We start from the raw sequence: 25,826 nt of genomic DNA, 5'->3' as shown, positions 1-25,826 counted from the left end.
AGTGTGAGTCCGTCTCGTCTTTGTGGGGGATTCGCTTAGCCTGGCTGCATCCCGCGCTCACCAGTGCGGTTGGCCACGACATGTCTTATCGATAAGATAAGCCCTTATCAACGTTCCCATACTAGAACAGAATGGTTCGCTATATGCCATATTTAAGGATGCTTTCTATCTCCCGGTATTCTATAGCCTCGCCTTGTCCTCCTCCAGCAGCTGCAGACCCGTGATCTTCTCCAACTCCCGCACGGCACCGTCCGTCTTGCCCAGTGTCACCTTGATGGTGCGGATCCCAGCCTTCTTGGCTGCCTTGAGATTCTCTCCAATATCATCTAAGAAGACAATATCCGCCGGGTTAACCCCCGAAAACCCCCGTTTCTTAGCCTCGGCGTCCATCTCCTGGATCGCGACCTGGTAGATCTTCGGGTCGGGCTTGCGCAGACCGGTATGCGCCGACGAGATGAAAAAGTCGAATTGCGACTTGACTCCGGAGACGTCCTTATTGTACGGATGGCCCTCGGGGAACTTGGTCGTATTCGATAAAGCCCCCATCACGAACTGACCCGATGCTCGCAGCTTCTTCAGCGCGGGGTACATGTACGGGTCGGGGGTGCGTGAGATCCTCATCATCTCCCAGAAGAGCCATTCGGCGTCGACTTCAGGCAATGGGGGTGTCTGAGCCGGGGGTGATTGGCCTTTCTTATTCGCGAGCCACTCATGAAATTGCTTCCACAGGTCGGGGTTCCGGAGGTCTTTGTTGAATGCGGCGAAGAAGTTGGCGTCCATGGGGATCTCGCCTCGTTCCAGCTGGTGCCAGCTACCGTGCGGCGAGGTTCGGGAAATACTGAAATTGACCCATCCGGGAGGAATGTTTTTGGACAGCTCGTAGTCGAGGATAGCCTGGAATGGGGAGACGACCTGCCAATCTATCAGCATGATTCCTCATGGAGGCCACGGGGCCAACGTACACAAACTCCGCCGATGTCGAAGAGAAGGCCCACCGGCCGCTTGGTCTCGGCCATTGTGTTCGTGGGGAAGGGATGTGAATTAACGATGGTTGGGGTCTGCGGAGAAGGATGACTTTAAGCCGCCAGATTGCCGAGGTACTGTCCCAGCGAACAGCCAAACACCGAGGAAGCCGCCATAATGAAATCGGACTTGATAGCATCAAAGGTAATGGCTGTGGTATTATCTATTCCATTTTTTGAACGATATGCCTCCGAATTGTTTCCAAGAAAGAGTCCTCGACTGCATGCCCTTCCTCCAGTATGAACACATCACGTGCTGATAAGAGCGCGACTCAGATGAGCGGCGCGCGAGACTCGGATTGTTCCATTACATGACAACCGATGGACTCGACACGAACAATATCCGAGCTGAAATCAGCATTCATATGGGGCCAGGTTCGCATCCTCTCCGAGAGCCTTGATCTGCCAGAAGACTGGAGGAACTATGCTGTGGACACCGACGAGGGCGACCTGAGCGACAAGGTGGTGGAAGACGTCTTGCACAAAGGTGAGCTGATTCCTGATGTTCTGTTGCTTTTGATGCTGTATCACCACGCAAAGTCTACATGACTAACTAGGCTCCAGTCAACGCCGCTGCAAAACAACACAACCGCGTTGTTTACTCCTCCCAAGCCATACACCATGTCGCGCAGCAGATTGCCAGTCTGTACTGGTCATCCGTGAGTCAAGAGGCGCGCAGCCGGAGTGCCTTTGCGAACGGCATCGAAAAGACAGTGGACCTGTCCAGCCACATGTGAGACACCGGTCCCGTGTCTGCGTGGATACATCCTAACTCTAACTGCCTAGAAACATCACCAACTTGCCGATGGAACTAGAAACGCCGGGGGCAAGCTACGAAGAGAAGACACGGTCAGACTGCAACCCATCCCGCATACGCTCCGATTGAAGTGCCACCTGTCTGACCATGGTGTGTAACAGATTCCAGCAGCTCCGGGAGCGCCTCCTTGCGCTCGACGACCAACGACAGCAGCGGCGACGGCGCTTAGACCAACTGCAGCATCTGCAGCAATTACTGGAACCGTTCCAGGACCCTCAGAAGAATATCCAGCCGAACCTTGTCACCCGGGACGGGGAACTGGTGCAGGAACTGGAGAAGATGCGCATGCTGGTGGCCCGCGTGGGTGGGCGAATTGCACAGCAAAAGAAAAGCGGCCGAGGAGTTGAAAGTACACACGACTACTCGCTTCCGGGATCAGATCAGAGACTGGACGCGTTGCTGGATACGTGGGATAGATCATGACTGAACGAATAACAAGGAAATAGTAACTTTGCATACTACTAGAAGTAGTAGTAAATACTAGGCAGTGGGATAGTACACTATAGTAGTGGATGGCACCTGCCAGGCAGCCGCCAGTCGATTGCGCTTGCAGAAGTATACCAGCAAAAAGACAACCCATTGCGACATGGCCTGATTCCCTTTTTTCTTTTCCGTCAAGTCGATTACGCCTACACCCTTCCCCGTTGCGCACAGCGGTCGGAAAACACCTCGTTCACCTCCGGACCACTGGCCACGATGAGCGGCGTGTCTTCTGGATTTTAAACCACCATCACCTCTGTGGTGCTCGTTCATGGACTTGGAGCAGCGCAAGGAGCAACGGAGCGTGGGCGCCGAGGCTCCGGGGGCTAACCCGAAGTGGGCTGGCTCGACCCCGTCCTCCAGCTCGGTCGCACTCTCGCATCATCTCCACGACACCGCGCACGCTGCCTGCCCCGAGTGCGCATCCGCCATCATCGAGGGCAGTTCTACTTCCGCGTCCAAGGCATCCTACGCCCGTGGGCACCGCCGTCGTTCCACCCACGTGACTCGCCGCGACCTGGAGAAGTTCCAGAAGGAGGTCTTGGGCGTCGAGAACCACACCTCCTGGTACGACGAGGATAGCGGCCCCTCGCGGATTAATCCTTTGGACCCTCAGCTCGAAGAATTGAATCGTGCCTTTGCCCTCGCCGACATGTCGATGAGCAGCGGGCCCGGAATGACTGGCAGCAGCCCTGGCTCCAACATGTTCGCCAGTTACGACAGCTCCCCGGGTGCCAACATGGCCAATATGCCTCGCCAGGGCATGTCACCTGCCATCCCACACCCGTCTGCTCAGGTCAACGGCGGTGGCTTGGCTGCGATTACGACGGGGATGCCCATGAACGCCGGTCACCAGATGGATCTTCATCACTTGTACGAGATGGTGCTGGAATTGAGCGAGGTCTTGAAGAACAATCGGGAGGTCACCAAGAACATTGTTTCGAGCGCCGAGGATATCATGGTAGGTGATATGCTGTCCCCACAAAACCACGATGCCACTAACTCGAATCCAGAAACACGGCACCTCGGAGAATGCGAGTGCCGCTGTGCAGCAGATGAACGGGGAAATCTCCGCCGCCCGGATCTCAGAGCTCGAACGCGCTCTCACCAAGGAGAAGCGTCTCGTCGAAGAGCTGCGCCGCGAACAGATCGAGAACACCAAATTAATTGGCGACTACGAAGCCGGCCTGGGCACGATGGTGGAGCAGATCCGCAACTACTGCCAAAACAACAACATGCATTTCCTATACCAGAAGGGCCACTATAACAGCCTGCTCCAGGCCGAGCGGGATGCCCACCTGGAGAGCCGACTAGATCGGGACTACTGGCATGCGCAGACCATGAAATGCTCCGAGATGATCCGCCAGGCGCATCGCCTGCGGTCGGAGGAAGAGGAGCTACCCGTCCGCATCGTGGCGGGCCTGCAGAACGAGGTCCGCGCGTACCGTAGCGCCCTGGGCATGGACCCGGAGAAGCCGGAAGAAGAGTACGGCTGGGAAGTCCTCAAGGATGTTCCGTCGAGCTCGGAGTAGTGGGAATGATTGTTTTAGGCGTGGCTCTTTGTCTCTTTCCCCCTTTTATCTTTGCATTTTGTACGGCGTTCTATCTTACACTTGGAGGCGTTGGGGCTTTTTTTTCGTTTAAAAGGAATACCCTTTTTTTTTCGTGTCTTGTGAGTTTTGACCCTGGCTTTTTTCTTAGCCCCAGCAAGGCCGATCCTCAACTCCCGTACGGCTCGGCCCCCCCACCTTCTCCGGTCCACCGGAGAGAGTCGTTACAGGCGACTGGCTTAGGAGGGCCTATCCCCCGCCACCCAAGAAGCAACTATTAGTTAGGGCAAAAGTCCTGCTCCAATAGTTATGTAACCTCACCAGAATAATGCCCGTGGATCCCATCCCTCACGTGCCTCCCCGATTATGTCACCACCACTCAGCTGCTTGGTCTTCCCGATCTAGCGTCGACAAGTTGACTTTCTCCCACCCTTTCTCGCACCCCCTCATCATCATGTCTGTTCTGCTTCGCCCAGTCATTATGAGACTCTCACATCACGATCATCTGTAGCGGTCTGCGACAAACCTGCCCACCATCTTCGTGCCCTGCTGTGACGTCGCGGGACCCCGCGGCGATCCTCCTCGTCTGGTGCAATTTTACCCGACTGAAACGGGACGATAGTCTCGGGTTTCTGTGGAGGCTAAACGATCAGCCGACTATGCGTCCATCGATCTAGACGTACCCAGACAGTCCCCGATCTCAGCGCGCAGCTGGCCATCACCCCCACTATATACACAGTCGACTGGTGCTATTATTGCTAGGAGGTCCAAAATGGAGGGTGTTCAAACAGTGGATGTGAGCTGGCTGCATCATTCGCAAAAAGGCAAGTCCATTGCATTTCCTGGGATTGTCCTGCTGGGATATGCACCAGCTACGCTTCTTCCCCCGGATACGCCGGATCACATCTAACACGCCGGTTCAGATAATCTCTCTCGCACCAAGTCAGTCTCCTCGACGGTCAGCGACAAGCCTGACACGGATGGAAACGCTGCGGCCACAACCAAGTCGGGCAAATCGCACCGGAGATCCCGATCGAACAGTAGCCCGGCGCGCTCAGCGTACGCCCAGCAGTCAGCGTCCTCGGAGCAGCAGGCGAAAGGAACTCCACAGAATGATCCGATTCCAGAAGAAAAGGTGGTAGAGCCGGAGGAGAAACCTACAGACCAAAAACCCGCTACTCCGTCGCCGAGTACGCAGCGGAGCTCCCCCAAACCCATCGGAAGAAGAAATTCGTGGATCTCAAGTTTGAGCTCGAAGTTTTCGTCTGGCTCAACCCCGCCATCGCAGTCCAGTCTCAAAGGGAACTCTACCAGTCCGAAGACGGCTTCGCCCCTCGACTCTTCCAACTCGTTCGGGGCAGCGTACGGTCCAAAGGACAAGGAGGAGGAACAACAACAGAAGAAAGAAGACCCCGGTGTCCCTGTGGTCTCCTCCTCGCCGAAGGGTCCGTCATTCTTGCACAATGCTTTGCGCAAATTCTCCTCCAACTCGGGCGGGCTTCCTAAGTTACCACCAGGCGGAGGAGTATGCCAGCGGCGCGTGTTGAACCTGGACCCGTATCGAGACCGATGCAAAATTGCGGATCTGAACCAGGCGAAATTACATCGCGTGGCCTTTTGTGTCGATGTGGAAATCGCAGGGGTGTCTCATCGCGACTCGGATGAGGAGGCTCCTCCAACGAATCAGCTACGACAAGGACCTTTACCGGAATCCAATGCACAGAAATCTAAAAAGGCAGATGTCAAGACTAAGGAGAAGGGAGAAGCTGATGCTCTGAAGCATCCTGAGACTGCTGTGCTCGAAAAGGAAACCTCTCCCTCGGCCACTGCTCCTGCTAGGGACGGTGGTGATGCAGCTGTCCAACCTTCGGCCGCGCAGCCTTCAAACCCTGTTCCCACCGCTGAAAAGAACCCCCCGTCCACCACGGAAAACGCGAGCCCTTCAAGCGATCCAAAGCCCGATGCAAAGCCGAACGGCGAGGGCAAGGAACCAACAAGAAAGCAAGAGAAGAAGAAGCGATCGGAAGAGGAAAGACGAGAGCGAAGGGAAAAGAAGCGGAGACAAGCTGTAGCCAATGGCTCGGTGCCGCTGCAGCTAGATGCGGAGATGGATGAGGATGATTCACGAACACCAACACCTGATGTTTCACGCAAAACGCAAAGCCACCCGACCACAGACCCTGTCCGCATCTACCGCCGGTGCTGCCAGCTACGTGAGACTCCTGTCCTTAAAAGAGTGGTTGATGAGATCTCTTCGCCGTCGTCGACGCTGGCCGAGTCTCCTGGAACGGTGGGGGCTCTGGACCTCAGCAATTTCCCCATGACCTCGCAAGATATCGCGACCTTCAGCGACTGGCTTGCAGTAGTTCCCGTTCGCAAACTCATTCTCGAGAACTGCGCTTTGAATGATGAGTCTACGCGGGCTATTCTCGCAGGGTTGTTGGCAACCAAGACCGTTGAACAGATGCGGTATCGGCGGAGACGAGCTCGACGGCCAGAGTCTGTCGTTGCTAATGACGAACGATATGGGGTAGTGGAGAAGCTGTCGTTGAAGAATAACCCAAAGATTGGCCGCGAGGGTTGGCGCCACATTGGTCTTTTCATCCACCTTTCCAAATCTTTGAAGGCTATCGATCTGTCGGGCATTCCTTTTCCCAAGATACGTCCGGCCATGGAGGGCCAGGCTTCCAATCCAGCCCTATGTGTCAGCACTATCTTTGCCAATGCCCTGGCCGCACGGTTCAGTGGTGACCATCTTGAAGAACTGTTGCTCAGTGAATGCAAACCTTCTGCCGATGACGTCAAGAATATTTGCGAAGCGGCGACTAGTATGGGTTTGCGACGACTAGGATTTGCCAATAACAACCTTACGAGAGAAGGCCTGCAACATGTGGTCGAGTATCTCAAGGCTGGGCAGTGTGAGGGTCTGGATTTGGGAGGCAACCCCATTAAGGATGATTTCGATCTCCTAACAGACGCTATTGAGGCCGAGCAATCTCTGTATGCCTTGAGTTTGGCAGACTGCTCTTTGACACCCACGACTCTATACCCCCTGCTTCAAGCCCTTACGCGGCTCCACAACCTCCGCTTCATTGATTTCTCGCATAACCCTGAGCTCTTCTCAACGCAGACCCACGCTCTTGGACTGTTCCGTCGTTTCCTGCCGAAGATGCCTTCGCTAAAGCGCATTCATCTTGCCGATGTCAACCTTTCCCCCGACCATGCCATCAGCCTGGCTGAGATTCTGCCTGAATGCCCCAGTCTCTGCCACTTGAACATCTTGGAGAACCCCCAGATTGGTGCTTTGGCTTCTGCTACCGACCCGACCACTCAGGAAGAAGCCTGCGCCGTCTACGCTTCGATGATGGCGGCTGTCCGTGTCTCGCGGACAATCATTGCAGTGGACATCGACATTCCCAGCGCAGAGAACAACGAGGTCGTGAAAGCCTTGGCATCGCAGATTATGGCATATTGTTTAAGGAATCTTGAGGGCGGGGCTATCGCTGAGGAACTGTCTGACGTGATCGGCCCTACCGCAGACAAGGATGTCCCCGTACCGGATATCCTACAGCATATTGTTGGCAACGCACCTATTTCCGAAGAACCATTGGAAGCGGAGGGCGAGCCCGCTCCGGACGAGGACTATGTCATTGGCGGCACAGGTGTCGTGAAGGCGCTGGGCGTCTGCCTTAGCAATCTAGACCAACATGGTGGTATTAATGCCCTGGGAGGTCACTCTCCTTTGGCCAGTGGCACTACGACCCCTCGACGATTGAAGTCTCGGGACGTTGTCACCAAGAGACCTCGTGACATGTCGAAGAATCTCCTGGAATCGGCGCGCAACATTCGGGCCCGAATCCAAACTGCCTTGATTCGTGAGGATCGTGCTGGCAATGATGCGAACTATAGTAAGTGCCACCAATATTTTGAGTTGGATTTGAGATCTAACCGCTCTGATTACAGGACGTCTGCAATTCCTCGACTTCACACTCCACCGGATGATCCAGCGATTCGAAGATGAATATCCCGAAACGCGTATTGCAGGACAAGGTCCGCCCGCAATTATCGCCCCAGACACCAGCTCGCAGCATTCCGGTGACCAGCTCTCCGGCGACGGTGAAGACGGAACCAGCGCCGCCGCCAACACGAACAACGTTCTCCTTGACAACGAAAATGCCATTGACGATGAAGAAACCGACCAATACGCTATCCGTCTCTCGCGCGCCAGTTCGATCACCTCTCTGCACTCGCGCGCCATGACCTCCGAGGAAGGCCACGTGCACCGTCTCGGCCAGAACCTGCGTCGCGACTTGCTCATGAATCAAGACGGTGAGGACAATGAGTCTCGCGTTGCGGCTCTCCGGGAGAAGCTCGACCGTCTGCATGACGAGCAGCCTGGGTTCGAGGGTGACAAAGCGGATAAGGCGTTTGAGAAGCTCGGGTCTACCGTTGATGAGCTTTGGGCTGCGCAGCAGCAGGATGCGGAATCTTTTGAGCGCTTCCGGCAGTCACAGCTCGCGGCGCAGTGGAATGCTGGTGTGCGGCAGTCGCCTGGTGAGCCCTCGTCCTAGGTGTCTGTCTCTATAATACCTTTTATTTTCTTTTGTTATGTATGTTATTTTCTAGCGCAAATATTGTTGTACATACCCTCCCCCACGCAACGCATCTTTCTGTTTTGAATTATGACAGCTCCTGTGAATGTATATCAGACGGCAAGGCAACTCAGCTTAATTTTCCTCGGGCGGTGATATCCAACTGTATCTGTCTCCTGCAGTTTTCATGCTATATTATCTGTCCTCTAATGCTGTTTCAACTGTATGCAGTTCTATTTTACGTTGTAACATGTATCTGGGGCGTATTATGAGGAGCGAGATGGAGCTTCTGCTCAGTTATCCAAACAGGAAGGAGGGTATGCCTCTCGCAGTAGACAGGGAAAGGAAGAAGAAAAAAGGGAAACAACAGAGACCGTCGACAGGGCTCGAAGCCCCAGCCAGACAGACCAAACGAAGGACCTCCATCATTCCCAGGTACCTCATCCCAAACTGCCCATCAAAAAAAAAAGGTATGGTTTCAGTGGGGCGAGCCAACTCGTCCGAGTATACGACCCCCGAAGCCCAGCCTCACAGCCAGAACTACAACGGAGCCCAGAGGGACAGCTCAAGAAGGCCAAGGAACTCGTTTGATGTGGTTTGAGAGAAAGAAGGGATCAACGAGAGGATCCGATGCGGTCATCGTTGTTGATATTCTGATATGTTTTCCCTCGTCAAGGCAATCTCAGAGAAGATAGGCTCCAAGGCGCCAGTGAGATCAGTTTTGTTTGGTATACCTGGCTATTTTGACATTGTGTTTGTGCTGGGCATTTACCAACTGAGTCACTGCTTTACCTGGGATGGCAAAGGGCGCACTCTATACTGGATAATACGCTTAGTTCTTCGTTTCAATCTTTCCCGTCTAGCTATCTCTTGAGGTTATATTCCATCAAAACTCCGAGTCTGTCCAGGAATAGTACTCTCATTACGGGCCTGTACTCTGTAGTATCTGATATCAATGCAGTTGTCACTGTCTCTTGCTAAAACACACTCCAAACCACACCTTCACTCCAATCCACTTCTTCGCTCTGACACCCAATAGATCTCCTAACCGCTCATGGACATTCCTAACCAAGACGCCTCCATCACCACCCTGCCCAACCAAATCCTCAACCTGGAATCCCGCCTCATCAGCTGCAGCCAGCACTTCTGGAATAGAATGACAATAACTCGTCGGCCGGATCTTTACCCCAGTAGCCGGATCCGTGAAGCCGGCCTGGCTGCGCATGCCCATCTCGGCATGCATGTTCGTGACGAGTAGATACGCCCCCGACTTCATGATCGAGGATGCCGCTTCGAAGAATATCTTCGCGGGAATATGCTCCAACACCAGCGTGGATATCACCCCCACCGCTCCTCCGTCACGGAGAGAGGAAGGTAGCTGCGGCCTGCTTGAGGCAGAGTCCAATAAATCAAAGATCGCCAATGAGATCTCTGTGGATTGGGTCTGTTGACCTGTTTTTGCGGCAATCGATGCATCAATCGCACTCCGCGCAACGTCCAACATCTTCGGCGACGCATCCACACCAAAAACCGCCGGGGCAAACCCATTATTATTATCCTGCACGGACAGTGCATCCAGCAGCTGGATTGTGTTCCTCCCCGTCCCACACCCCAAATCCACCAGTGGCGACGCGTCCGTTTCGAACCGTGCCCGCACGCGCGCCAGGAAACGGGGGAGCAGCAAGCGCATCTCGATGCTGTCTAGCCGTAGAAGGAAGTTTCCATCTGTGTCGTAGACCTGGTTTTACTGTCAGTTAACTAGGACAAGTAGTACTTTGGCAAGAAAGGAAATCATGGTGCTCCTGGAACATACGGGGGCCCACTTATCATACGCCTCCACCGTGTCCAGATACTCGATTTTCTGGGAAGGATCCTGGGTCTCTGGTGGGGGAGGATGGTCGGCGAGATGCTGTTGGATAGTCGCTGTCATTTTGGGTTTCTAGTTGGTCCAGTCGAGGTGTAGTATTTGTTTGTTCGTGAAGAGGGAGAGGAGAGAAGGCGGAGATATATAGTTTGAACGAGTTGAGTCAGTATCGACCCTAAGTGCATTGAGCTTGGCGCTCAGACCTCAAATGATGCATCAATTCCGCACGAAGAACACTGATGTGAGTTTCCAATTTTGGTTCTTGTCTGCGATGACCTACCGATGATGTTGCTTGTTATTTACGCTTGATCGACTTGCAAACTATACGGCAACACCGATCCACTCCATGTTACACCCACGCAAACCTTTCGACGAGATGACCATTGTGAAATTAGACACTATAGGGAATCCAAAGCCGCATATCCGAGCCCTTTGAAAGATATTCGTCAACAATGTCAGCGTGATTCAGATCAGAAGACCAGATAACTCCACTGAAGGAAGTTATGAGTTGCACATTCGACCTTTGGAGAGTACCCCGGACTCGAATCAGAATAGATCGAGAGGGCGTGAGCCGGATTTAGTCGTGGGCTCGATGTAGAAGATTTAGTGGGCAATGCGCGGGCTCGTCTCGTGTGAGTGTCAGGGGAAATTAATTTACTAGTTTTAAATAGAAGCTCACATGGCATTCTCATCTGTCTCTCAAGGCTATTTCACTTCCACGGCCATCGAAACCATCGTGCCAAACCTCGATCGATCTACCGATTTTCTAGAATGCGGCGTCGGGACACTTCCGCCAATAAGCGGATCTTAGGCTTTTGTCTGCTGGACATACCCATTATTACCAGCGCTAGTTCCGATAAATCGTGTATTGAAAGCTTCAGGTGTTCGTCCTGAGCTGAAAAGGAGACTCCACTTGTAATTGCCGGCCGCAAAAGTTTCGATTGCCAAATAACACCTCAACCAATTGGACAAACGAAGTACTCCAAAGATCGGACTATGACCAACAGATAGCATTTGATCGTGGATCTGACTCGGCAAAGGATCGAAATATCGGCGGGGCACTTGCCGCTTCTAGGGCTGAGAGCCAGATAGGGTTTGCCGCAGACGATCCCAATTAAGATACCAGCAACACATGTTTCCGGACCTGCTCGGCCTGGAGTCCACGCTAGATTTAGCTTCTCCAGGACTTGAACTCCTGTGGATACTGGAGCAATGGGAAAATTTCCAGGGACCCGAGACCCATTCAAATCCCCACATGGGCTCTCAATAATGAGAGCTTAGCCCCAACTCAATCAACAGAAATCAAATACCTATTGTAGCAGTATGTTTTGGAGGGATCTTCAAAAGTTCAGCCGTAATGACGTGTGTGGTCTATGCAAATTATTTCCTGTAATTTCAGCCTGAAGTTCAATGTTTTAGGCATCACTCGGCAAGCCGCTTCTTGGTAAAATCCACCACATCCTGGTCGTATTTCTCAATATACTGGTGGTGTGCCAGGTTGCCGTCCATGGGTAGGATGAAGCAGCATTGATCGTCACCGTAGTCGCAGTAGCTGTGCAACGAGGCCGCGAAGGGTTCACACGACAACGGATCCAGGCGAGGGAAAAGCTACAGTGGATTATATCTGATTAGCATTCTGTCATCTCTGTTTGTCTCTGGCATTAAATCTGTACTTACCCCCAATCCAACTGTGCAGTTGCCTGTGTTCCATGGCATCAGAGGAACATAAGTCTCATCGCCGTATGCAGCCGCCGTGATGACTGCAGTCCTTTAGCCAATCGCTCTTTCTAGATAGTATACTGCGTCTACTCACTGCTCGTGTTGTATTTCGGATCGATGGCAGCTACCTCTTCGAGAAGAAGAGAGCTGGTGCCACAGAGCGCATCCATCATGGTAACCGCACCCTGTATTCGTTTGTTAATGTGTGTGATGGATCAATTCCTGATGGATACGTACCAAAGAGTATCCAAGAAGAGCAATCTTGGTGTCTGGGCAGCTGGCAACGTAATCCTCGATATACCTCTGGAGGAGTAGGGCTCCGTTATAAACGGCCTTGAACCTATCCGGGTCGCCATGGCCATAAGGAAGTCCCAAGACAGTCGACCCTGGAATCTGCTCGAGGATCGCCTCCTTGAGCTTTACCAGGACATTCAAATCGTTTCCCTGGCCTGAGCCTCGAAGAAGGATGGCGTGGACACCGGTCGCGCAATCCTTCTTCGCCACAGTCTGGGCATGAGTCTGCGTGAATAGCAGTAATGACACCAAGGCAATCACCGTAAGAGGCAACGTTTTGAAAATTCCTCCACGCATCGTGCTTTTGGGTGGTGTAGAAGGGCTCAAATCCAAGATTTGTTCACTAAAAGGAACCAACGATTGTTTACAACAGAGACATTTTTCCATAACAACGTGCATTTAACTTTCTGTACTAAATCTTTTAGAGCTAATCCGAACTGGTGCAACACGGCTCAAGTATTTCAAAGCAGAGCCAAGCACATGCGAGAGAGATCCGCTGATATTGGGATCGGCAAGGCGAACTAGGCCGGATTGACCGGATTGGGCCGAATTAGGTTTGGGCAAGAGCTTTGGGCGATGGGTTCGATCCGTACGGGTACGGGATCAGATTGGACGTGCGGTTCCACTAATTTCTAGAGAAGGGAAATAGTAATACCTGCGTACGTGAGGAATAGGAACCTGGATATCTCGTGTAGATCTCGTGTGGGTTTCGGAGGGGTTTGAAGTTGAATCTAGGTAGACCTCGGCAGAGGATTTACACGATCTATACGCCAGGCACATGTGTTGAGGTAAACTTATCTACGCATCTGTGCCTTGAAAACTATGCCATATTCTTCTTGGGCTCCACATCACTTTCTACTTTGGCCCCTATCGCCACGCCGCGGAGCTTCTCACTCGTCGACTCGTGCTCTCTCAATTAGCTCTCGGACCTCATTTCCCAGCTCGGTTATCACCAAGCCCGAGCGCGGAATCGTGTGTCCTTTCCCTGTATCAAACATGGCTACGGTGTCGGGATCACAGACATTGTACAAAGCTTCTGCGCCGTACCGGTAAGGGTCTGTTCATAAGGGTTAGTACACAGATTACAGAATGAAATGCTTGAGGACGTACCATTTGCACCGACCACATGAAGAGTCGGAATGTCGATCATACGCTCGTCCTCGTCGGCAAGAATCAACTTATCATCCGGTGAGATAGGAGGCCAGCCAGTGAAGAAGAGCGCACATTTGATGCGGCGAGCTCGGCCAGTATCCTGGTGCCTCTTCTCCTCATCCATGATGAAGCTAGCTGCCACGGCGGCCCCCTCACTGTAGCCCACAATGCCCTCAATGTCTGGGTTCTTCTCCAGTTGATCATAGAGATAGTCCATGACGTCCTGTTTGTTGTCCCAGCTATGATTCTCGCGATCCTCGCCAGCCAATGCTCTCATCACATCTTCTGGATTTTGGCCCTCCGGGATCTTTCTGATACGGGTGAGCATGGAGAGCTCGGCCACTCCCCCATCCTTGACCCATCGGTAGTGCGGACCGACCCCAAAATACTCCCCGAAGCCTATTATTTGACGCGCGGTCAGATTATCCGTCTAGAACCTGACAGGATCAGCAGCACACGTACCTTCTGGGGGGGTAACCTCAACAGGGGCAGTGATACAGTGGAAGGAGGCAGCCTGGTCTTTCTCCAATTCCTTTTGCAGGGGCGATAACTGGATGGTAATATTCTGTGATAGTAGTTAGGGATAGTCCCAATCGCCACATCACATAGGCGATCGCCAACGTACATCAATGTTGCCAATGGCACCGTGAAGGCATAAAAAGCGCATTCTTGATAGGCCCCGGCCGCAGCCTCGTTTGCTAAACTGTTTGACTCAAAGCTGGCGAAGCAGAAAGAAAAACGAAGGAAACCCTCCGAGACCACCACATGGGTTTAATACGGATCTAGGCTGGCCCCTCAATAGATTACCGATGCCCTGTAATAAGGAATAGAACTACCGAATGGAGAGACAATAGGTACCCACCTGCCAGGAACCAGTTTTGGGGTTTAGCATGGCTCCACATCATCATATCGTGATAAGGTTCCCTAGAACATCTCGCACCCATAGCTGAAGGCGGCCCGCCAGGGTGTCAGCCACTGCTGATCAGGTTGAGTGGCCTAGCGACCAACAATAGTGGAACTTGACGGTCACCCAATCATGCCTGCTATGAGTATCATCGGCGTATCCGGTGCGCGATACAGTGGATAATGTGGATGTCCTTGCACGGGCTTGACCCTGTTGCCCCAATTGCGTATGATTACAAGGAATAAGTTTTGGGGCGGACTCAATTCGGTTGGAGGGTCATAGCTGCTAGCTATAAATGTACCTTGGCCTCTCCAGCGCGCGTCGCATTTTGTCCATTGCGTTTTGGTTGCAGCCCTCCACCCGTCAGTTCATAGTTAGCAACGATGAACGGTGCTGCACAAACCAACGGATGCAACCGGGGCCACGATGCACCACAACCCATTGCCATCATAGGGTATGCCTGTCGTCTGCCCGGCCAAGTTAGCTCCCCCAGCGACCTCTGGGAGCTATGCACGCGGCGGCGTAGCGGGTGGAAACCCATCCCTAAAGACCGGTTCTCGTTCGATGCATTCCACCATCCCAATCCTTCCAAATTGGGTACCACGAATCCTGCGGGAGGATACTTTCTAGATGACGATATTGGACGGTTTGACGCCCCCTTTTTCAATGTGACTGTCCAAGAAGCTATATCCATGGACCCGCAGCAGCGTATGCTGCTTGAATGCTCATACGAGGCCTTGGAAAGTGCTGGAATACCAAAGGAGTCCCTCTCAAGAAGAAGCGTGGGGGTTTTTGTGGGCGGGAATTTCGCCGACTATGAGCTCAACAATGTCCGTGACGTCGAGACCATTCCCTTATACCAGGCTACCGGCTGTGCGAATGCCCTCCAATCCAATCGGATCTCATATTTCTTTGACCTGGCGGGGCCCAGTCTCACGGTCGACACCGCGTGCTCGTCATCTCTCGTTGCTTTGCATTATGCCGTCCAGAGCTTGCGCAGTGGAGAGTCGAAAGAAGCCCTAGTCGCGGGTTGTCATTTGAATGTGGTCCCAGACCTATTTGTTTCCATGTCTATGTCACAGTGAGTAAAAGCCGCGTCAGTGTACAGCTGTTCATTTTTCTGACGCAAGTTGCAGGCTGTTCAATGATGACGGTAAAACATTCGCCTTTGAAGAACGAGCCAGATCCGGTTTTGCGCGTGGGGAAGGTGCTGGAGTCGTGATTGTAAAAACTCTTGATGCGGCTTTGCGCGATGGTGACCCCGTTCGAGCGGTTATTCTCAATTCAGGTGTCAACCAAGATGGCCGAACAAAGGGAATTACGTTGCCCAACGGCCTTGCTCAGGAAGAATTGATCCGCCGGGTATACCAAGAGGCCCACCTCAACCCGGATGATTGTGCCTTTGCAGAGATGCATGGGACTGGCACCAAAGCTGGAGATCCGATCGAAGCAGCAGGAGTCCATGCTGCACTCGGACAGAATCGTTCACCGAAGGATCCGCTCTATATCGGCTCTGTCAAATCCAATGTCGGCCACTTGGAGGGCGCGAGTGGCGTTATCTCAATCATCAAGGCGGCCATGATGCTCGACAATGGCTTATTACTGCCGAATGCAGACTATAAGAAGCCAAACCCCAATATTCCATTGAAAGAATACAACATGAAGGTCGTCACGTCCACACGGCCCTGGCCTCGGGGAAAGAAATATGTTAGCGTCTCCAACTACGGCTTTGGAGGAACCAACGCCCATGTCGTCCTCGAGAAGCCACCTCTAAACCCCAAGCCTTCGAATGATGATGAAGATAATACGGACCCAAAGACCAAGCTGTTCCTCATTTCTGCCAACGACAAGGAGTCATTGAAGCAAAGAATAGATGACTTCACAGTCTACTTTGAACAACGACCGGAAGTGTTTGAAAAAGACCTCTTCGGGAACTTTGCCTACACAATCGGGAACAAATCCTCCCAACTTGCTTACCGGGTCGGCCTGCCTGCCACCTCACTCGATGATCTTGGAGTTCGCCTTGCGCAGCTAAAAGTCAACCCAGTGAGAGTTCACGGGGCCCCAACGATATCTTTTGTCTTCACCGGACAAGGAGCTCAATGGGCTCAGATGGGCGTTCCGCTTATGGACGAGTACCCGGTCTTTGCATCAGCAGTGAAACGAGCCGACATGTGTCTCAAGAATCTTGGGGCAGAGTTCTCGCTCGTCGAAGAGCTGCGAAAAGACGGTGCCGCTTCTAAGATCAACTCGCCGCACCTCAGCCAGCCGGCTTGTACAGCACTTCAGATCGGTCTGGTCCTTCTTCTTGAGTCATGGGGGATCCGCCCTGCTTCCGTTGTGGGACACAGCTCAGGTGAGATTAGTGCAGCTTTTGCAGCTGGTGTATATGACCTGGAGTCCGCTATGGCGCTTGCGTACCGTCGTGGTCAAATGACCCAAGTGCTGAAGGCATCATTCCCATCCCTCCAAGGCACCATGATTGCAGTTGGTGCTGGCCGTGGTGCAGTCGAACCGATGTTGAAGACCCTCGATGGGTATGCTACCGTGGCTTGTGTGAATAGTCCTTCGAGCGTTACTGTATCTGGAGACGTGTCTGCAATTGCGCAACTTGAGACCATTCTACAGGACAAACAGCTCTTCAACAGGCGTCTAAAGATTGACATTGCTTACCACTCTGACCACATGAAGAACGTCGCCGATGAGTATTTGGCCGCAATTGCATCAATCCAACCATCCGATTCGGCTACAGCTGTGTTTTATTCTTCAGTCTTCGGCCGAATCGCCAATGCCTCCGAGCTGGGACCGTCCTACTGGGTTCAGAATCTCACCTCGCCCGTGTTGTTCCCCGATGCACTTGGCAAGATGTGTGCCGGTGACAATAGACCAAATCTACTCGTCGAGGTTGGCCCGCACTCTGCCCTTAAAGGGCCTATCATGGATACCCTGAAGAGCCTCGGGCCAGTAGCCACGAAGATCGGGTATGTACCCACGGTTCTCCGCAATGCAGATGCCGCGGAGTCGGTCCTCGGTACAGCCGCAGCAGCGTACACGAGAGGGGCCATCCTCAACATGACGGAGGTGAACTTCCCCTGCACTGGCGCGAAGAACCGCTCCTTCTTGACCGACTTGCCTCGATACCCCTGGCAGCATAGAACACGGTACTGGCACGAGTCACGCATTTCCAAGAAGCATACACAAAGGGACGGCGCGAGAAATGACATCCTCGGCGTAATGGCCAATTACTCAAATGATCTGGAGCCAACATGGCGCAACATCGTCCGCCTGGATGACATCCCCTGGCTTCGAGACCACAAAATGCAAGGCATGACCGTGTACCCATTGGCTGGGTATCTGTCCATGGCCATCGAAGCCGCTCAAAGGCGCGCAACGCAGCATGATATGACAGTCTCTCAATTCGAATTGCGAGAGGTGAAAGTAGGCTCAGCCCTCGTACTAAGCGATGATGTTGACGTCGAGACTACCATCACCCTTCGACCCTACGCTGAAGGCACGCGCGGCACTTCAGACGTATGGGACGAGTTCCGTATCTGTTCATGGAACACCAAACGAGGATGGACGGAGCACTGCTCAGGTCTCATCCGTATTCGTGCGCAAAAGAGCCAGGCAGTCGCCGTCTCGAGTCACGCCAGGACTGAAAATCTTCATGTGCAAACACAAATTGCCAGAATGAAGTCTGCTGCCACATACAAAATTGACTCGCAGCACATGTACAAGGTCCTAACAGATGTTGGAGCCGGGTACGGTGCAACTTTCCAGGGTATCGAGAACTGCTTTGCCGACCCGTATACATCGCGTGCCGATTTAGTCATTCGAGACACCAAGGCGACGATGCCGAAGGAATTCGAACCCAAGTTGACTGTCCACCCGGCTTTCCTTGACGGATTGCTGCATCTCGTCTGGCCCATACTCGGTCAAGGACGAATGGAGCTGGATACCCTTTACATGCCGACCATGATTAAGCACCTGACCATCAACCGTGAGCAGCTCCCAACTTTGCCTGGTGAATTTCTCAAGATCTATGGGAATGGAAGTCCGAGTCTCCCAACCCCTGAACCCACTCGATTTGATCTTTTCGCCACTCCGGAGAACTCCACTGAGGTGTTGATGAACATGGAAGGCCTCATTATGACTCCGCTTAGAGAAGCGGGTGCCAGCCGTGGTGAAGAGGTTCGCAACCTGTGTTATAAGTTTGAATGGCAGCCACTGGCCAACGACGAGCAAGTCAACGGAGTCGATGAAGATGCTCAAATTAACAACGGTGACGCAATAAATGGACATGCAGAGACCAACGGCCATGCCACGGACGGAGATTCGCATATCAACGGCATCAACGGTTCCAATGGTGCCAATGGACATGCAGTGCCTAATTCCCATGCGAACGGCAATGGTGTCATCCACATCGAGCCTGAGAACAAAAACAACTCAGCGGTTCAGCAGCGTGAGCTGACAATCACGCATTTTGGCAAACTTGACGGTGTCGCCGATCAGCTGTGCAATGCCCTCGGCTCTGACTGGCGTTCGTTAATTTGCTCGCTGGACGAAATCGACTCCTCCAAGAAACACGTTGTCGTCCTCCAAACCGGCGGCGCTAGCTCTCTGCGAACACTCACCACTGAGTCCTTTGCCAGCGTCCAGAAAGCCCTCTTGGCTGCCGACAACGTCCTCTGGGTATATAGGAATGATATGCCCGATGCGCAGATGATCGTTGGTCTAGCTCGTACGCTGAGGTCCGAGGCTCTGCTGAAGGTTGCCACTCTGGGTCTTGATGGACAAGATCTTTTGAGGCCCGCAGAGCCGCTTCTGGCTGCAATTCACGCCCTCTGGCCCTGTGATGGTGCGCAGCCTTGTGAAGATTTCGAGTTCAGGGCCAAGGGCTCTGAGCTTCTTGTTCCTCGCGTTATGAACGACGATGCGATCAATTCCTTCGTGCATAACGAGACCCATGACCTGACGATCTCATCGCAGCCCTTCAGTCAACCTGGTCGGCACTTCAAACTTCAGATCGGCAGCCCGGGAGCTCTCGACACGCTTTACTTTGTCGACGACGAGCCCGGCCCATTGGGTGCAGATGACGTTGAGATCGAAGTTCGCGCTACAGGAACGAATTTCAAAGATATCGTGGTCAGTATGGGGCAATTGTCTCAGCCATACATTGGTATTGAGTGCAGTGGTGTCATTTCATCTGTGGGCTCCAATGTGAAGGACCTCCAGATTGGTCAAAGAGTTATGGCCATGCCATTGGGCGGTTATTCGACGTACGCACGGTGCAAAGGAACCAGCGTCGCCCCGATTCCTGACAGTATGTCCTTCGAGGTTGCAGCGACGGTGCCAGTCGTGTTCTGTACTGCGTACTACGCCCTCTTTGATCTGGGCCAGTTGCAAGCCGGTGAACGAGTTCTCATCCACGCCGGTGCCGGTGGCGTGGGCCAAGCTGCCATCATGCTGGCGAAGATGGCTGGTGCCGATATCTTTGTGACTGTCGGTAGCCTCGAGAAGAAGCAATTCTTGATGACGAAGTATTCCATCCCCGAAGACCGGATCTTCTACAGCCGTGACGTTTCCTTTGGTCGTGGCATAAAGAGAGCTACCAACAACCAGGGTGTGGATGTCGTGTTGAACTCCCTGGCGGGTGACCTCCTTCGTGAGACGTGGGAGTGTCTGGCGCCATTTGGGCGGTTTGTGGAGATTGGCAAGGCGGATATCACCAAGAACACTCGCCTTGATATGCTGCCATTCGAGTACAATGTCACCTTCTCCTCGGTCGATCTGACCAAGGTTGCCCAATATCGGCCCAAGCTGATGAAACGTCTTCTGCATGATGTTTGCCGGTTGATGGATCAGGATCAGGCATCTATCAAGCCCATCTCCCCCATAACCACATACCGGATCTCCGAGCTTGAAGCTGCATTTCGAACACTGCAAACAGGCAAGAACATGGGCAAGCTTGTTGTTGTCCCCCATGAAGATGACTACGTCAAGGTAAGCAAGTAACTGCTCTGTTAGCGAGAAAATCAAATTGATTCGTTTTCTTCAGGCTGTGGCACCTAAGACCAGCCCCAATCTCCTGCGTGCTGATGCTTCGTATATCCTAATTGGTGGTACTGGAGGTCTGGGAAGAAGCATGGCAAAGTGGATGTCAACAAAGGGGGCCAAGAACATCGTTCTCGTGTCGCGGAGAGCATCAGTCAACAATAACGTCCAAGCCCTGATCGACGACTTGGCTCTCAATGGAACGCGAGTTGTGGTGAAAGCGTGCGACGTGAGCAGCAAGCTGTCAGTTGATGCCCTTATCAAGGACGACATGAAAGACCTGCCTCCCGTGCGCGGTGTAGTGCACGGTACGATGGTTCTTCGAGTAAGTGAAACGTCTCCCAGTGCATCCACAAAATTTACTGACAGCGACATCTCTAGGACATGCTATTTGAACAGATGTCGCTGGATGACTTCCAAGCTGTGGTCATGGGCAAAGTAGATGGTGCTTGGAATCTGCACCATGGGCTCGCCGACTCGCCCCTGGACTTCTTCATCGCGTTGTCGTCCGTTGCCGGCGTAGTCGGCAACCGAGGACAAGCTGCATATTCAGCAGCCAACGTGTTCCTGGACGGGTTCATGGAGTACCGTCGGTCTCTCGGTCTCCCCGGGACGTCCATTGATCTGGCTGCCGTAAGCGATGTAGGCTACTTGGCGGACACGGACGCCGAGCGCCAAGCAGAGGTACTGAAGAACATTGGCAGCCAGACTGTTGACGAGTCAGAGGTACTGGCCCTTCTTGCCGCAGCCATCACGGGCGACCTGGATCGGTCCAGCGGAGGCCAGTGCATTACTGGTCTAGGACTCGACGGCGGCGTGGACAACTTCTGGGCGCAGGATACCAAGTTCAGCGCGCTGTATGAGGCAGCCAAAGCTAAGCTAGGCCATGGTCCTCAGTTAAGTGAGCCAACGGTGCCGCTACGCGTGAAGTTGCAGACTGTTGCGGACAAGGAGACTGCGCTGCAGGTCTGCTACTCAGCCCTAGCAGCCAAACTATCGCAAGTACTTGTCATCTCACCAGAGGATATGGATCCCTCTGTGACGGTGTCATCGCTGGGTCTGGATTCTCTGGTGGCCATTGAAATCCGCAACTGGATCGCCCGCGAAACCTCGGCCAATGTTCAAGTCTTAGAGTTATTGTCCAGTGGGTCTCTCATGGCGCTGGCGGAGATCATCGTCAACAAATCTCAGGCATAGACAAGAGCAGGGTGGTACACGACGATATATAGAGCTGCAATAATGTTTTGTTGATATTTAATTCGAGTTAATTATAAATGCTTTTTATCAAATGTTGTATGGAAAGAGAGAGATGAGTTGAGGCCTGAGGTTCTTCATGATGGGTCACCTGATCCTCTCACCTCTACAACTGTACACCTTGACTTAGCCTGCTTCCTCCCCAACAGCCATGGCCGCATACGCTTCCCCAGCAGGGGACCCCCTCCAACTCAGCCTCCTCAATTTATCTCGCCTTTTCACCCGACTAGAGCACAACCTGCTTTCCCCGGCGACAGACCACAACACCCTCCGCCGATCCGAGTACCAGCGCATGCGCGTGAGCAAGGTACGAGCAGGGAGCTCACTATATTAAGGGGAAATCTAACAAAGGAAACTTAGAATGTCGATTATGCCCGCACCCTCCTCACGCAGCTCGAGCGCTCGCTGCCTCAACTAAAACCGCCGGCCCGGAGACACGACGCTCAGTTGGAGATAGCGCGGGATCGGGCACTGCTGAAGCGCATGCAGAGTGTATTGGACGAGGCGGAGGATCGCGCAGAAGATGAAGACGAGGATGAGGAAGAATGGGGAACTTTATTTTCTAAGCCTGTCGCGGAGAAGGTTGTTTCTTCGATACCATCGACAGGTCACCCAGAGCGGGTGCGGATACACGATCAAAGGGGAGGCGAGGATGACGAAGACATTGAAGAGGAGGTGGAATCAGAAGGGGATATACCGGTTCCCGACACCACTGTCCTCCCAACAACTACATCTACAACGGCTGCCCCTCCAACAGCAACACCCCCAACCTCCACCCTCCGCCACCGACATAACACCTACGAGCCACCATCAACAACAACAGCCGCAAAAGCAAAAGCAACAGGAGCGAGCATCTCGTCCTCACGACCACCACCACCCGACAACCTCGCCACAGCAGAGCAAGATCTTTCCTCAGCGCGCCTGGAACAAGAGGACCTAACGAGCTCGCTGCTCTCGCTGGCCGGCCAGCTCAAGGCATCGTCAAAGTCCTTCCAGACAACGCTGGAAAGCGAAAAGTCGGTACTAGATCGGGCAGTGCAGGGGATTGACAAGACAAGTACGACGATGGAGGCGGCGGGGAAGCGAATGGGGATGCTGCGGCGCATGACGGAGGGAAAGGGGTGGTGGGGACGGATGATGCTGTATGCGTGGATCTTTGGGCTGTGGCTGGTGGCCGTGTTGATTGTCTTTGTTGGACCGAAGTTGCGCTTTTAGTTTTTGCCGTCACATATACCCTGAGCAATTCAATAAAAATCGAAGCATGAACTACATAATGAATACAAAGACAAGTCTATCAGAAGCCCTGATTCAAATTCCTGAATTCAGACGATAACCCAACGACCGACCTGGCATGACACATGAGAAGAGACATGAAAATCCCGCGGATCCTGCCCTTTCTTCCCCGTGCCCAATGCCCAGATGGTCGCGCGAGGCTTCCAACGGACGCGAGACCAAGGAAATGATGGGGAGGGTTGACGGTATGGTTACATACAAGCAGCGACAAACAGAAACGAATTGGGAGAGGCAAAAGGGAAACCAAAAAAAGAGATGATAGGATATCCAGCATTCAAATCAAAAAAAAAATAAAATAAAGGACAGATAAAATGAAACTCAAGGGCCTGAGGGGGCAGCAGACGAAGAAAGGTTTTCCGGCTCGACGTCGTAGAGGATATCGGCAAGGTGGTGACTGAGAAGTAAATTGAGCCGATGTTGCTTAATCGTGGCGAAGGGAATGATGATTAAATGAAGAAGACACAAAAAAAAAAAAAAAAAAACGCCGGAATCTGGAAGAATGAGGATTTTGACCGCGCCATGGGGTCGGCCTGATTAGATATGCGATCTAGATTCGACACTTCGACACGGGAAAGAGCAATTAGATCAGACCACACAGTCGGAGGTTCTCCTGGATGATGATATCTGCAGCATTTATTAGCGAGTGTATTTCAGTGAAGGATCGAGACAAAGCTTACCGTTCACAGCGGCCATGACGAACCGGATCTGGGTGGTATCGGTGGCGCAGGTGAAGTGGGTGTAGATCTGCTTCTGCTCTGCCTGGTTCAACGACACGAAGCGGTTAAGGATGTAGTCGCAGGCCGCGGCGTAGTCAGCACCGCCCTCGTAGTCGGGGAAGTAGTGCTTCATTGGGCTGGCGGGCAGCTTCTCCTTGAAACGATCGATCTTGTTGAGGAAGAGAATGATCGAGGTCTTGACAAACCAGCGGGAGTTGCAGATCGAGTCAAACAGGGTGAGCGCCTCTTGCATACGGTTGACCGTCTCATCCTCGAACAGCAGCTGGTCGTACTCGGAGATGGCAACCAGGAACAGAATGGTGGTGACATTCTCGAAGCAGTGGATCCACTTCTTTCGCTCGGACCGTTGACCACCCACATCGAACATCCGGTAGGTCAAGTCGCCAATAATGAAGGTCGTCTCGGTGATACCGGTGGTCTTGACACGAGAGCGGAGCACATCTTGGTCGGTGGGGAGGTAGTCGGCCTGGCCAATACGGTCGATGGCATCGAAGTAGCTAAAAAGTTGTCAGGAATGAAAAAGACTGTCACACACGCACGCTACTCACTATTTGGCGGAGTCGTTCAACTGGTATTCACGGGACCGCTTGAAGCACTCCTGGACACCCTTGTCGCGCCACAGGGCACCAATGGCGGTGCCAACCTCTGGCGGGATGCTGTCGCCCTCGATCTGGGCCGGCTGCATGAAGACGGTCTGCACATGATACTCATTGCGCTGGTCCTCCAGCGGCAGCTCGAGAGACTCCATCGCCTCGAGGATCACCCGCATCGACTGAACCGTGTTGCTGTAAATGATCTCCTTGAACGATTCCCGTTCGTCGGGCGAGTATCCGCCCTCGTGGATCAACTTCATCTGCTTGAGAATCGTCGACTTGCCTGACTCTCCGGCTCCTACACTGTTATCAGCACAGTCCGTCCATTATGGAGGGTGTCAATCCATCCTACCGAGCAGCAGCATCTTGATCTCATTTCGTTGCAGCATCTTGTCACGCTTGAGCTGGTTTTCAATCTCCTCGTTCCGGGCCTTCCCCTCCTTATCCTCAGTGCTCATTCCACAACCCATTTTGCCGGTGGTGGATGGGTCGAATCAACGAAAGTAATGGTCAAAAACCAGAGGGAATATCACAGTAGCGAGAGGCTTGAACTAGCTGATCGGGGCTGGAAAACGGCCAATGTCAGCAATCAAGTTTCTTTTTTCCCTTTCCCCGACGAAACCATGTCAAGGAGAGGTGCGTCGGTGGTACAAGCTCCCCGCTGACGATTCGACGGCAGGCCTCGACAGTGCGCTGCAAGGAGGGGATTCGGAGGAGGCTGTCACGGCAACGCATGCGGTTTCAAGACCACACCAGCACGAGGGAAAGAGGAGATCCTCACACACCTGAATGTAAAGCCTAGACTGGGCAGTGCTATACCGGGGGTGGCGATAGGGGCCCGAAAAGGAGAGAAGCGTCGGATAGCCGGAAGAAAAGAAGGAGAGTAGTGAAGAAAAGCAACAATTCCAATTCCGAAAAGGTAAAGGAGAAAAGGAAGAGTTCAGACCAGGCGAGGCGGGCAGGTTTGGAGGAGGGAAGGATAGGATACCAGGCAAGAGGCAAGGGGGAAGGTGAAGAGGGGGCAAGGGAAATTAGCAACTTTTCAGCAGGGAACCGTATTTTCCCACCTTAACCCGGGTTAAGCTGGGAAAGGTGGTATTTTACGCCCCCGATACACGGTCCGTTTGGCCATCCGGCCTGAGCGGTGTGATTGGCTGGGGGCCAGGAGTGGGGGCAGTAACAGAGCTGGGCCAATGACATGTCCCTCGTACTGTATTTCGGTCTTCATTATTCTTCACAACTCGGGTCAGTCTTCTTTATTTCCAGTCCATCATCATCATCATCACCATACGCAATCCGTCAGCGGCACGAGCAGTCTCCAATGCACTATGATGCTGATGAAAGTGCAACCCCCTGACCACGCCCGAATCAGGGGAATTTTTAATGGATCCTGCAGATCGCCGCCTGGGTGGGGAACGGTCACTACAATACTTGTGCCCGAGACACTCTAACTATAGCTACTCCTCAGGCACATTGGGCGTGGGGAAGAGAAAAGGGCTGG

At 53.1% G+C, this 25,826-nt stretch overlaps 10 protein-coding genes across 10 annotated transcripts; 5 read left to right on the top strand and 5 right to left on the bottom strand.

The window, feature by feature from the left end:
• Nucleotides 1–180: 180 nt before the first annotated feature.
• N7474_002165 (HAD family hydrolase) lies at nt 181–1,016 on the bottom strand (the record flags this gene model as incomplete). The annotated part of the gene is made up of 2 exons (XM_057193580.1): nt 181–912; nt 963–1,016. The coding sequence occupies 2 exons, from the start codon at nt 1,014–1,016 to the stop codon at nt 181–183; spliced, it is 786 nt and encodes a 261-aa protein (XP_057058533.1).
• A 327-nt stretch (nt 1,017–1,343) lies between these two features.
• On the top strand, nt 1,344–2,262 carry N7474_002164 (kinetochore subunit FTA4 family protein; the record flags this gene model as incomplete). The annotated part of the gene is made up of 4 exons (XM_057193579.1): nt 1,344–1,509; nt 1,587–1,755; nt 1,809–1,871; nt 1,941–2,262. 4 exons carry the CDS (start codon nt 1,344–1,346, stop codon nt 2,260–2,262), a joined length of 720 nt encoding a protein of 239 aa, XP_057058532.1.
• A 328-nt stretch (nt 2,263–2,590) lies between these two features.
• N7474_002163 (uncharacterized protein) lies at nt 2,591–3,851 on the top strand (the record flags this gene model as incomplete). Its single annotated transcript, XM_057193578.1, has 2 exons — nt 2,591–3,280; nt 3,333–3,851. 2 exons carry the CDS (start codon nt 2,591–2,593, stop codon nt 3,849–3,851), a joined length of 1,209 nt encoding a protein of 402 aa, XP_057058531.1.
• A 790-nt stretch (nt 3,852–4,641) lies between these two features.
• On the top strand, nt 4,642–8,440 carry N7474_002162 (putative cell wall biogenesis protein Mhp1; the record flags this gene model as incomplete). The annotated part of the gene is made up of 3 exons (XM_057193577.1): nt 4,642–4,693; nt 4,793–7,777; nt 7,833–8,440. 3 exons carry the CDS (start codon nt 4,642–4,644, stop codon nt 8,438–8,440), a joined length of 3,645 nt encoding a protein of 1,214 aa, XP_057058530.1.
• Nucleotides 8,441–9,425: 985 nt separating this feature from the next.
• N7474_002161 (class I SAM-dependent DNA methyltransferase) lies at nt 9,426–10,391 on the bottom strand (the record flags this gene model as incomplete). The annotated part of the gene is made up of 2 exons (XM_057193576.1): nt 9,426–10,199; nt 10,275–10,391. 2 exons carry the CDS (start codon nt 10,389–10,391, stop codon nt 9,426–9,428), a joined length of 891 nt encoding a protein of 296 aa, XP_057058529.1.
• A 1,356-nt stretch (nt 10,392–11,747) lies between these two features.
• On the bottom strand, nt 11,748–12,635 carry N7474_002160 (uncharacterized protein; the record flags this gene model as incomplete). Its single annotated transcript, XM_057193575.1, has 4 exons — nt 11,748–11,933; nt 12,003–12,085; nt 12,139–12,229; nt 12,282–12,635. 4 exons carry the CDS (start codon nt 12,633–12,635, stop codon nt 11,748–11,750), a joined length of 714 nt encoding a protein of 237 aa, XP_057058528.1.
• Nucleotides 12,636–13,228: 593 nt separating this feature from the next.
• N7474_002159 (uncharacterized protein) lies at nt 13,229–14,157 on the bottom strand (the record flags this gene model as incomplete). Its single annotated transcript, XM_057193574.1, has 4 exons — nt 13,229–13,395; nt 13,449–13,889; nt 13,953–14,055; nt 14,116–14,157. 4 exons carry the CDS (start codon nt 14,155–14,157, stop codon nt 13,229–13,231), a joined length of 753 nt encoding a protein of 250 aa, XP_057058527.1.
• Nucleotides 14,158–14,777: 620 nt separating this feature from the next.
• N7474_002158 (type I polyketide synthase) lies at nt 14,778–21,645 on the top strand (the record flags this gene model as incomplete). The annotated part of the gene is made up of 4 exons (XM_057193573.1): nt 14,778–15,475; nt 15,531–20,397; nt 20,453–20,773; nt 20,830–21,645. The coding sequence occupies 4 exons, from the start codon at nt 14,778–14,780 to the stop codon at nt 21,643–21,645; spliced, it is 6,702 nt and encodes a 2,233-aa protein (XP_057058526.1).
• Nucleotides 21,646–21,853: 208 nt separating this feature from the next.
• N7474_002157 (uncharacterized protein) lies at nt 21,854–22,917 on the top strand (the record flags this gene model as incomplete). Its single annotated transcript, XM_057193572.1, has 2 exons — nt 21,854–22,009; nt 22,063–22,917. The coding sequence occupies 2 exons, from the start codon at nt 21,854–21,856 to the stop codon at nt 22,915–22,917; spliced, it is 1,011 nt and encodes a 336-aa protein (XP_057058525.1).
• Nucleotides 22,918–23,575: 658 nt separating this feature from the next.
• Nucleotides 23,576–24,795, bottom strand: gpaA (guanine nucleotide-binding protein subunit alpha gpaA; the record flags this gene model as incomplete). The annotated part of the gene is made up of 4 exons (XM_057193571.1): nt 23,576–23,619; nt 23,673–24,229; nt 24,281–24,623; nt 24,678–24,795. 4 exons carry the CDS (start codon nt 24,793–24,795, stop codon nt 23,576–23,578), a joined length of 1,062 nt encoding a protein of 353 aa, XP_057058524.1.
• Nucleotides 24,796–25,826: the final 1,031 nt, after the last annotated feature.

The sequence above is a fragment of the Penicillium riverlandense genome (assembly GCF_028828495.1).
Source record: "Penicillium riverlandense strain IBT 135883 chromosome Unknown utg000001l_segment0_segment0, whole genome shotgun sequence".
NCBI lineage: Eukaryota > Fungi > Ascomycota > Eurotiomycetes > Eurotiales > Aspergillaceae > Penicillium > Penicillium riverlandense.
Note: the sequence above shows the minus strand (reverse complement) of the source record. Positions and strands in the feature narration are given on the sequence as shown.